Genomic DNA, 12254 nt, shown 5'->3' with positions numbered 1-12254 from the left:
CAGGAAGCTTTTATATGTAAGACCTTTAAGATTACACCTATGGGATTGTATTCATAAATACGAAGCTGAAAATGTGTTGCTGGAACAGCGCAGCAGGTCAGGCAGCGTCCAGGGAACAGGAGAATCGACGTTTCGGGCATAAGCCCTTCTTCAGGCTTATGCCGAAACATCGATTCTTCTGTTCCCTGGATGCTGCCTGACCTGCTGCGCTGTTCCAGCAACACATTTTCAGCTCTAATCTCCAGCATCTGCAGACCTCACTTTCTCCCCTTCATAAATACGAACCCCTATAAGTTAAATGTTTATAAATTGAGTGCCTCTTATGTTATTATTTTGTGCATTAAAACAAATTGTACTCCATGTGCTACATAAACAATGCATTGGGCAGCATGGTGGCTCAGTGGTTAGCACTGCTGCCTCACAGTCCCAGGAACCTGGGTTTGATTCCAGCCTCGGGCGATTGTCTGTGTGGAGTTTTCTCCCACAATCCAAAAGATGTGCAGTTTAGGTGAATTGGCCATGCCAAATTGCCCATAGTGTTGAGGGATGTGTAGGTTCGGTGCATTAGTCAGGGGTAAATATATGATAATAGGTTAGGGGAATAGGTCTGGGTGGGTTATACTTCAGATGGTCACTGTGGACTTGTTGGGCTGTAGGGCCTGTTTCATGAAATAATAACTGCATGGTTCTTCCATTAAAACTGTTTACATTTTGTTTTCCACAAGGAAAAAGAAATGGAGAAACAGATGACTCTTTATCAACAGGCAAGACTTCACCAACGTGCAGCAGCTGAGATGGTTTTGCAAGTGATCAGTGCCAGTAAAGGTACTGTACAGCCATCCGCATACTATACTGGACCCGAGAGACTGCTTCCCATCAACTGCTAAAAATAGCAATGTCGCCCAGTTATCTCCTGTGTTGATGATTTTGCTAAAGCATAGTCTGCCAAAGTACAGACTATGACTGTACTTTGATAGCTAAAGTCCAAGGGTGGACGAGTAGCACTTTGTCCCAAATGTGTGATTTTTGGTGTGTTTCTTTATCCTACTATTCCTTGGTCTTAACATTTATATTAATATTTTAACTGTTCAACAGGTGTGTTAGGCAAGATGGTGACAACAACTTTAAAGCTTGGTATCGCCATTCTAAATGGTGGCAACGCAGATGTCCAGCGGGTAAATGCATTTATTTATCATTATAAAATGAGCATCAGCTTTACTTCCCTAATGCATTCAACCTTTACAAGTTTTTTTTCACTTTCAAACATACAGTAGTCTTACATTCTTCTGCAGATAATATCATTTTCAAAGACTATTTTAAATTATACAACACTTATCCTAAAGCATTTTGTGATGTAGGAGTTTGTAACAATCGTTGTAGGAAATTATTAATGAAATTTACTGAGCAGCTTCTATACAGATAACATCACTTAATTACTAATACTTCTATGTAAATTTAACTCCAGCAAATACAATTGCAATATGTCTTCTGTTTGTCAGATAATGTTGGACTATTTGAAGGAGAAGAAGGAAAGTGGTTTTTTCAGAAGTCTGTCTGGACTCATGCGCTTTTGCAGGTAAAACAAAATGAACAAAATCTGTATGATGTTGGGCATGTTTTTAAGCTCCTGCCTTTGACATGTAGACTGCTGTACCGTCCCATGTATCATCATGCTCATTCACGCATTTCATAAGCCCCTGTTAAGAATTAAACCCATCAGTATGGCCCAGGAAGGTCAGACTGGATAAGAATAGCAGGTCTGCTCTGCTAAAGAGCATGAGTAAACCGGCTGGAGTTTAACAACAGGCTGATTGACTTTTTTTTCAGTTTCAGCTTTGAAATGTTCAAACCAATGGAATCTGAAATTTCATTGTCTGCTTTAATTGTCCAGTAACATCTTGCCGGAACCAAACGCCTTATGCAATGGTGGTGCACCCTTTTATGATTACCGCTATGTTCAACAAAACTGGAGGGTTCTTGCCAGCACACAAGCCTCGCCACAACTTATAGAGACCCTGTGCTGCTAAATCTCAGAGTACTGTACTCTTAACCTCTTGGTTGAATCCAAAGTAATGCTGGGCACTACTATTGGAAACAGCTTGACATAGATGACAAGGCATTAATTTGCCTTTGGAGTCCACTTCAAATTTTCTGTCAGGATTTATCCGCTTGCATCTCTCCCAAAGTGTCAACAAAGTGGTAACCTAAATAATACTGTACACCATGTAACAGCTTCATAACAGAATTCAAGACCAAATCTATATTTTGCTGATTTGAAATGGCTTCACCTTAACTCACTAACTGAATGACTAACAACAAAGCCAATTGGCTTTTTTTATCTGAGCAAAGAATCTACTTCCTTCAAAATAGTTATTAGGACTACATTCCAATCAAACATAAAGGTAAAATGTAAGGGTGGAGTTTTCTTAGCATTTGAATGATGTGGGCAATGTCAAGAAAGGAGATATGGCAAAATTGAAAAGATGAGATTTCATGAAGTCTAAATAAAGGTGCATTTCTGTAAGACTCTCAAAAATAAAAATATCGGAGGTTGAGTTTCCTTGGGCGTCTCCTGTTCCCCATTGCTCCATTGCAAGATCAAAGCAGGAGAATACACACGGAAGTGCAGCCCAGGGACACACATTATTCTACATTAGATGCACAGTCACTTCTCACTAAAACACGTACAAAGTGTCACTATTATGATCTTGTTGGGCTGATAATCCAGAGATATTGGTGGATAATTTGGAAAAGGTGAGTCCAAATTCTACCACTTGAAAGTTTGAATTCAGTTTAATAAAATTAAGAAATTGTATAAAAATCTTAAAGCTGATTGTAAAGCTGTTGGATGGATGAATGTAAAAATCCAATTGGTATGATAATGGCCTCAAGAGAAGGAAACTTGCTGTAAGCCTGTCTCCCAGTTACTGTGCTCCAAGGTGACTCAGCACCGTCACAGGGCAATTAGCGATATAACAGGAAAACTGTTGCCTACTTCCTGAGAACAAATAATATACAGGTTCACATCAACTGGTACCAACGTATGCAATGAAGACCAGTAAAAATGAGTTCAAGTGATACAAAGGCATGTCCTCAATGTTTAAAGGGGTGGCGAACTTTTCTATTCTAAATCAATCAGGTTATAACTCCTATCCAAGATCAGCTAGGGACAAGCCACAGAAGCTAGATTTCTGGCAGCACATACATCTCACAAGATATATATTCTTTAAATCCTTTGTTCAGAATGAAAAATTGAATATAATTGATGAAGCAGTCTTATTTACAGATTTCCAATCCATAAGTAATGGATGAGACAAATTTTGTAAAAGTTTCATTTCTTCCCTTCTTGCAATTTCAGTGTTCTTGACTTAAATGCTTTTGAGAGGCAAAACAAAGCAGAAGGTCTGGGAATGGTGACTGAAGATGGAACACGTAAGATTGGCATCTTTTATCTTTTCACGGAAGAGTTACCAAGGTTATTTTGCACACATACACAGCTTTTAACTTGTTGGGTGGAATTTTTCTCCTAAGGCTAAGGCAAATTTGGAGGCAGATGTGCCACCAGCTCCCAGCTAGCAACCACTGTTCTTGGCTCCTGTCTATTTTCATGGAGATAGCTTCTGGGGGGTGTTGGCTGACTGCTCACCAACAACGGGCAGCCAGCTGAAGGAATTCTTTACACACCTTGTAGATGAAGCCCAAAGATGGAACAATGGTGACCACTTAGTGACAGTCTGGTATAAGTCCTCTGGGCTTCCTGGACTGCATCAGCAGACCATCCTGTGAAAGCAGTTGCCCCTCTGCATTGATGTCCTGGTGTTTGTAATCATGGTACATTCTGATTGATTTGCAAGTTTAACACTGTGTAATCTCCCACCTCCAGCAATACAGTACACCTCTGCTGGAAATGTCAGCTGGTCAGAGCTTCTGGGGTTTCTGGGTGGAATCACCTATTGGAAAGTACCTTGGAAACTTCCTCCAGGGTCCCTCCATCGTTAGCTTCAGGATTCGGAACTGGGATTCACCATTAGGATCAGAACAATGCAGCTAAAATTCAGCCCATTATTTCCGAAAATATGTTTTGTTATTATTCTCTGATTACTTCAATATTATGTGTTCATTGCTAATTTAATTTGTGGTCTTAGAAATTTGTCATTTTTAAGATTGATGTTTTGTTTTTCTTTAAATGTTTCATTAATAAACCATTTCCTCACATTCTTCTCCTCTCCCTTGAACCCTAAAACCATTGATCCACAGTCATTGTTCGTGAACATGGTAAATACGTGGTTTGAATATTTATTTTCGAATGGCACAACTGACAAAATGTGGGCCAGAAAAAAGTACTGATCATTATTCCATGATTGGACAATAGAAGGACAAATATAGGGTTTTTTCTGGTCCATTAAAACTGCTTATTGTGTGGCTTGCATTTAAAATAACATTTGAAAATGTTCATATATTAGAATTCTTGGAATGGAAGTTACCGATGTCTGCCAGTGAAGAATGCACTTAAAAATGCAGCTGAATACAATGATTATATGTTGTTTAAACAATATTTTGGTTTTGATTTTAAATCCTTTTGTATGCATTATGGAACACTTACATCTTTTTTTTGAAAAGCATCAAAATTCAAACTTTATATTTGCATTAACATTGCGTTTGTGCTTTTATTGTTATCCGAACAATGACTACATAGATGGTTATAAGTTAAGCTTGTGCGAGAATGTGCAAGCAACCTGATTGTGATATGAATTTTCGCTGTGAAAAAAGTTGTGTGATCACAATGTCCTGACGTAAATTGAATTCAAAGACCAATGCAGAACATAACATTAAAATGATGTAATGTGGAATGAACCTATTTTAATGTTGTGTGAGATTGTTAACTTCCGTGATTTACTAAATACTGATTACAATTGATTTCTGTAATGACATACCAAATGCTAGAATGTCTTTTACAATGTACAATCACTTTCTTTAATATTCTCAGGTGACAAAGTATTGCAGAATGATGAATTTACTCGGGATTTGTTTCGGTTTTTGCAACTGCTCTGTGAGGGCCATAATGATGGTGAGTTTAGTTCTGGTATCTGCTGAAGGACCTCCATGATGCAAATAAAAAATGATAACTAAAAAGACAGATATAATTTCCATGCTGTCTTTATTTGTTCACATTTGAGTTATTACAGTAATGTTTTAAGTAACTTACTTTCTCAGAGTGCATGCCAAAGTTGCTGACAATGTATTTATCTCCAATTACCTATAGAATAATGTGATTTACAATGCACTACATTCATTCAATAAGATTCTGCACTAGGGTGTTACAATTTGTTTTCTCTCCATTCTTGAAACACCTCTTTCTGAGAGATATTGGCTCTTCACAGTATTAACTAGTGAATTAATGCAAAGTATTTCTTAAAATCTGCTAATGTTGACATACCTTATGACTTGTTGACTATTGTGAGAAAAGACTAACTAAACTGACTGGTAAGGGATAGTCAGTGGAACTCAATATGTCAAGATGATGTCAGACTAGCACTTTTAATGGCTTGATTGGTTTAACAAAGTCACTGAGGGCCTCTTATTGGGCAGTGGTTGTGTCCCTGCCTCTGGGCCAGAAGGTCCTGGTTCAGGTGCTCCCTGCCACAACACATCCAAACACGTAAACTAAAAAACATTAATGAAATAGCTAAATTTCATTGATTAGGAAGTTTCAGGGATTACTCTGCATTAGTTAATGCCAGTCTTGTTGGTATTGTAAATTACTATGGATGGTCCTGGAATTCTTGGAGAGAAAGGCAAAATCAGCACACGTTCCTGCTGCTAATCCCTGGGAAAGGTAAACAAGCTGGAGACTGGAAGAACACAGCAAGCCAGGCAGCATCAGGAGGTGAAGAAGTCAACATTCCAGGTGTAACCCTTCTTTCAGCCTCCTGCTTGTCGACTTTGGAATCCAGCATCTGCAATTTTTTTTATCTTTAATCTCTAGCCAAGGACATACAGATATTTCTCTCATACTCTGTTCTGTGGAGCACTTCTGCAGACAGGGATCATGTTACACCTCACATAGTCGGATAGCCTACAGATACTTCCTGTCATGGCATAAGCATGAACCACAGTCACTTGAGAAAAATACCTACAGGCCTTCATCTCACAAGGGACATACCCAGTAAGGAATCAATGCTGTCAGGACAGATAAGGAGGAGAATATATATAAAAAAAAGGACAAATGATAAATCATTCAAAATGGAACCACAAATATGTAAATGTTGGAAGTATTATTACTGAAGCAAATAAATAGAAGACGGGTCTGTTTATTAATCTTTTACATAGTTTCTATCCAGTATTATCAAATAAAATACTCAAATGTTAGCATATATTTTGAGCATTTAAGTTAGTTGTATCAAATTATTCTCATCTGATGTGGATCATTGGCCAAGAACAGTCGGTGCAATATAAAATTTTGTTTTCAGAACATAGTAGTTTATTAAAGATTGTCAGAGGACCAACAAAAAATAATCTGAGACTTTGAATTCACAGATCTAAAAAACTGAGTATCATTGAAGGAAAGAAGACTTAGGGAGATGTGATGCATAAATGCTCTAGCTGCGAACAGGTCTTTTAACATTGATTACAAGCAGATTTACAGTTAACAAGTTTGAAGCAAAGCTAAACCAGATTATTTCCTCCACACTGAGGTATATTTGTGCAAATGGCTCCCAGTAAAACTATTTAATTGATGAATTCCTTTTAAAAAAACATATGTATAAACACTCAGAAAATGAAAAATCATTGGAAGGTGAGGCATGGTTCATTTTTCATTTCTTCTACTCACATGTTCCTTTGTAACTACCTGGATCAGTGACCATTCTGACTGAGAAATTCAGAGCCAGTTCACTATTCTGCCAAAATCATAACTATAAAAAGATCCATATGACCATATTTTCCATAACCCCCATTCCATCCATTAGGAGCCAAGGAGGGTCTGTGTTTAGCAAAGACCTTCCATTTCCTTTGTCTGATAATTAACCTTAAAACAAGATTTTTGCAGAGTGATGATGAATTCTCATTGTATTTATAATCCAGTTTTTACTAATCCTAAAGTGAGGGGAACTCAGTCAATTAATTAAACAATACCAATTAATTATACAATTCCAAATTTCAAAAGGTTCAGTAATTCCTAACATTTTTTAAAATTTTGTTTTACTATGTCTGTAATGATAATAACAAAAATCTTAGGCAACATGACTCTTTTCTTCAGCAGGACTCAAGGTCTCTACTGCCAAGCAACTAAAACTGTACTGATTTAATATAATGTATGAAATAAAACTGAAAATGCTGGGAATACTCAGTAGGTCAGACAACATCTGTGCAGAAAAACAGTGTTAGTGTTTGAGGTCAATGGTCTTTTATTTGTTCTGATGAAAACCTTAAAAACATAGCCTCCTTAACATCTGTACATGAAGGTCTTACCACCTTCACAAATATTGGCTGTCCGACACCTGTCCCAACTCCAGTAAAACCAGAAGAGCACAGGTTCAAGGGTTCTTGGGTTATGTACAAGTTAGGAACAGTAGTCGGCCATTTGGCCCATTGAAGTTGCTCCGTATTCAATAAGATCATGTCTGATCTGACTGTGGTCTCAACTGCATGCTCCCTCCTCCCTCTGATACCCTTTGACTCCCATGATAGTCAATAAGCTACCTAGCTCCACCTTAAAAACACTCAATGATCCTGCCGCCTCCACTCTCCAGTGAAGAATGTTCCACAGACTCATGACTCACTGAAAGGAAACATTTCTCCTCATCTCAATCTTAAATGAGGGAGATCCATTATTTTTAACTGTATCTCCTCGCTCTCCTCTCTCCTACATGCAGAAATGTCCTTTCAATATTCACCCTGCCAAATTCCTTCAAGATCTTGTATGAAGATGTGATCTATATGGACTTCAGTAAGGTATTCGACAAGGTTCCCCATGGGAGACTGATTAGCAAGGCTAGATCTCATGGAATACAGGGAGAACTAGCCATTTGAATACAGAACTGGCTCAAAGGTAGAAGACAGAGGGTGGTGGTAGAGGGTTGTTTTTCAGACTGGAGGCCTGTGACCAGTGGAGTGCCATAAGGATCGGTGCTGGGTCCTCTACTTTTTGTCATTTACATAAATGATTTGGATGCGAGCATAAGAGGTACAGTTAGTAAGTTTGCAGATGACACCAAAATTGGAGGTGTAGTGGACAGCGAAGAGGGTTACCTCAAATTCCAACAGGATCTGGACCAGATGGGTCAATGGGCTGAGAAGTGGCAGATGGAGTTTAATCCCGATAAATACGAGGTGCTGCATTTTGGGAAAGCAAATCTTAGCAGGACTTATACACTTAATGGTAAGGTCCTAGGGAGTGTTGCTGAACAAAGAGACCTTGGAGTGCAGGTTCATAGCTCCTTGAAAGTGGAGTCGCGGGTAGATAGGGTAGTGAAGCAGGCGTTTGGTATGCTTCCTTTATTGGTCAGAGTATTGAGTACAGGAGTTGGGAGGTCATGTTGTGGCTGTACAGGACATTGGTTAGGCCACTGTTGGAATATTGCATGCAATTCTGGTCTCTTTCCTCTCGGAAAGATGTTGTGAAACTTGAAAGGGTTCAGAAAAGATTTACAAGGATGTTGCCAGGGTTGGAGGATCTGAGCTACAGGGAGAGGCTGAACAGGCTGGGGCTGTTTTCCCTGGAGCGTCGGAGGCTGAGGGGTGACCTTATAGAGGTTTACAAAATTATGAGGGGCACGGATAGTATAAATAGACAAAGTCTTTTCCCTGGGGTCGGGGAGTCCAGAACTAGAGGGCATAGGTTTAGGGTGAGAGGGGAAAGATATAAAAGAGACCTAAGGGGCAACATTTTCACACAGAGGGTGGTACATGTATGGAATGAGCTGCCAGAGGATGTGGTGGAGGCTGGTACAATTGCAACATTTAAGAGGCATTTGGATGGGTATATGAATAGGAAAGGTTTGGAGGGATATGGGCTGGGTACTGGCAGGTGGGACTAGATTGTGTTGGGATATCTGGTTGGCATGGACGGGTTGGACCGAAGGGTCTATTTCCATGCTGTACATCTCTATGACTCTATGACTCTCATTTTTCTAAACTCCAACAGTTACATGTCCAGCCTACCTCACCTTTCCTCAAAAGATAACCATCACCCCCTCCCACCCTGAGTATCAGTCAAAAGAACCTTCCCTGATCCATTTCTAACAAATTTATATCTTCTCTTAAATAAAGGTTACTAAAGCATAGTGCTCCAGATGTGGTTTCACTAATGCCCTCTACAACTCTGGAAAAATGTTCCTACTTTTATATCCTATTTACTTTTTTAATCTCTTGCTCTATCTGTTTACCAACATTTTGTCATTCAATGTACCTCAGAGTTTAGATTAGATTAGATTCCTTACAGTGTGGAAACAGGCCCTTTAGCCCAACAAGTCCACACAGACCCTCCGAAGAGTAACCCACCCAAACCCATTTCCCTCTGACTCATGCACCTAACACTATGGGCAATTTAGAATGGCCAATTCACCTGACCTGCCCATCTTTATGTTTGTGGGAGGAAACCGGAGCATCCAGAGGAAACCCATGCAGAAATGGGGAGAATATGCAAACTCCACATAGACAGTCGCACAAGGCTGGAATTGAACCTGGGTTCCTAGCACTGTGAAGCAGCTGCCCTGAGATTCTGCAAGAGATTCTGCAATCTCTTTCCACTAATAGGATATGTTGTTTTTCTATTCCTCCTGCTAATGTGGAGAACTTCACATTTCCCCACATAATATTTCATCTGCTAAACTTTTACCCACTTAGTAAACCTATATACGTATCTCTTACTAGCCTCATTATGTCCTCTTAACAAAATGAATTGAATTAGTTTTATTGTCACATACTCAAATGAGTGCAGTGACAGGTTTACAAGTTGCCATTTATGATGCCACCTTAGATACAAGGTACCTAGGTACAGATTCTTCAAGACAAGTTCTTAGGAAAATCAAATTAGAAATAATAAAGAAATAATAAATCCAGCATTACAGATCATTGGAATAAACTGGAAAATAGGGATCTAAACTGTTCAGGACAACAGTCCTTCCAACCCAGTCCACATTGGTACCTAGCCTGTGGCCCGCATCAGGCTCTGACTCCAGACTACGCCAGCCTTCACTTCAAGGCTCTTGAGGCCGGAAGACTGCTCTGGAATCATCTCAAGGCTGAATGTCCACACTGAGGCTACACCGGCCATTGAACAACCACCATGCTGGACCAAGCGGATGCCACACCAGGCTGAGAGGACGTCTCACCAGGTCTGCACTGAAGCCAAGGTTCTGAGTCTGCTGAGGCCCGGAGTTGAAGATATCACTGAGAAGAAAGAAGAGAGAAAAAACACACAAACGAGAAAAAAGAAGGAAATGGCTGAAGTGTCCTACCCTGTCACCATCTTGGGAAAATATAATCCCTAACCTAACAGTGTATCATTAGCAAATGTTTGTGCCAAAACTTTTATCCCTTCATCCAAAATCATTGAACTAAATTGTAAATTGCCGACCCCCCCTCCCCCACCACTGAGTGCTGAACCCTGTTGCATTCTACTTGTCACATCTTGCTTACCTGAAAATTACCCATTTGTTCGTACTCTGTTTCCAGATAGCTAACTAATCCTCTATCTGTGTTAATATATTGTATCTTGTACTATGAGATCTTACTCTCTTTTTCAACAGTGCTTATTATTTTCTCAAAGAACTTCAATTAATGAAAATAAATCAAATGTAATTTTCCTTTCCAAGCTAAAATGTTTTAAAATAGTAATTTCCCACATTAACCAAAGCCTAACTCTAACCCATGCATGAAAGTTTTGGCATGAAAGAAGAAATGTTTAAGTCTAACTCAATGTCATTTACAATGTTGCAAGAGAACGCTGAAACCTTCGCATTCCAATTGTTCTTCTGCACATGTTCTTCTGGGACTTTGAGTACAGTCCACTCATGCTCAAAGTTGGCCTAGATTCCAAAAGGTCTGCTGCAGAGTGAACCAGAGGTGGGATGTGGCAAAGTACATTGCCTTGCCAAGTCTGCAGAGTGAAACCTATCAAGCTTGAAACTGCCTGCTGCTTGTGCCTTAACCTGGAGTCTGAATCACAGTAGTGCCTCCATTGGGGAGTCACATACTGCTACTGTGATTAAAGCAGCAATCAATTCACAATTGTTTCATGCAGCACCATTGTAGCTTACAGCTCATCAACATACTAGCTATTATGAAATACCATCAAGGTTAACTATATGAACTCTCAATACACTGCTGCGATTAAAGATGGAATTAATTCCCCATCGAAGCACAGAATATATTAACATTGCTATTGAGGTTAATAAATAATGCAGCAATTAATCCATAGCATAAAGAATTACTATAAAGGTTAACTAGAGAACAATTGAACTTCAATGGATCAAAATGCAAACAATTTCAGAGACCAACACAGCTGTTGGAACCTCAGGCCCAAATTCACGCAGCTTCAGGTGAGCAAAAAAGATAGTAAGGAAAAACATCTTCAGATGCAGTAATGTAAATTTTACAATGGGTTCACATCTGAGATTGAATAAGCACGAACAAGATTTATAAACCAAATACCAATCCGTATCGGGGCATGTTTTGGGAAAAAGAACTTATTTTTAAACATAGCTTCTTGATTATTTTAAGAGTTTGCCTCTTATGAAGAGGTGGGGTTAGCATGTTTGCAAACCTACTCACTTTAGGAAGGTCAAGATACTCCCATTAATTCAGAAGCTCCTATTTCTCCTGAACACATTTAATTCCTGAATGTTGCCAAAGATATATTTTTTAATCCCTTTTGAAGCTCAACTTGAAACAGAAAAAATTAATCTTGTAAAGCCAAATAAAGTGATCAATCTCATATTGAATTCGAAACACAAAATTGCTATGCACTAATCCCTGGACTGTGTGCAAATTCAGCAGCTGTTTCCAGAGCAAAGCAATCCATTATCAGGAAGTGTTGCTGGTGAGATAATCTAAATAGCTTTGCAAATAAAACTTAAAAGGCACTTTGTTTTATCCAATCTCAAAGAGTCTGTATGCAACAGTAATTGAAATGTGTAGATCTCAAATAGGATTGTGTTTCTTTTATCAAATTCTAAAGTTTTGATGCTCACCCTGGAAATGCTGCACAGAGAGAAAAAAAGAAAATCTGCCATTAATCATAAAATAACCAA

General features: G+C 39.0%; 1 protein-coding gene across 10 annotated transcripts in view; it reads left to right on the top strand.

Annotated features, from left to right (window-relative positions):
* ryr3 (ryanodine receptor 3) overlaps nucleotides 1-12254 on the top strand; it is a 347517-nt gene that overhangs the window by 285600 nt on the left and 49663 nt on the right. For 6 of the 10 annotated variants that reach the window (XM_043697979.1, XM_043697973.1, XM_043697978.1 and 3 more), the window contains 6 exons: nucleotides 726-825; nucleotides 1096-1175; nucleotides 1500-1576; nucleotides 3359-3432; nucleotides 4258-4275; nucleotides 4988-5068. In XM_043697979.1, coding sequence (XP_043553914.1) covers nucleotides 726-825; nucleotides 1096-1175; nucleotides 1500-1576; nucleotides 3359-3432; nucleotides 4258-4275; nucleotides 4988-5068 — 430 coding nt within the window. The remainder of the gene's footprint in view (nucleotides 1-725; nucleotides 826-1095; nucleotides 1176-1499; nucleotides 1577-3358; nucleotides 3433-4257; nucleotides 4276-4987; nucleotides 5069-12254) is intronic. The other 4 variants (XM_043697981.1, XM_043697980.1, XM_043697976.1 and 1 more) reach the window with 1 other exon arrangement.

This window comes from Chiloscyllium plagiosum, chromosome 10, assembly GCF_004010195.1.
Source record: "Chiloscyllium plagiosum isolate BGI_BamShark_2017 chromosome 10, ASM401019v2, whole genome shotgun sequence".
Classification (NCBI taxonomy): domain Eukaryota; kingdom Metazoa; phylum Chordata; class Chondrichthyes; order Orectolobiformes; family Hemiscylliidae; genus Chiloscyllium; species Chiloscyllium plagiosum.
This window is presented reverse-complemented; position numbering and strand designations above follow the sequence as displayed.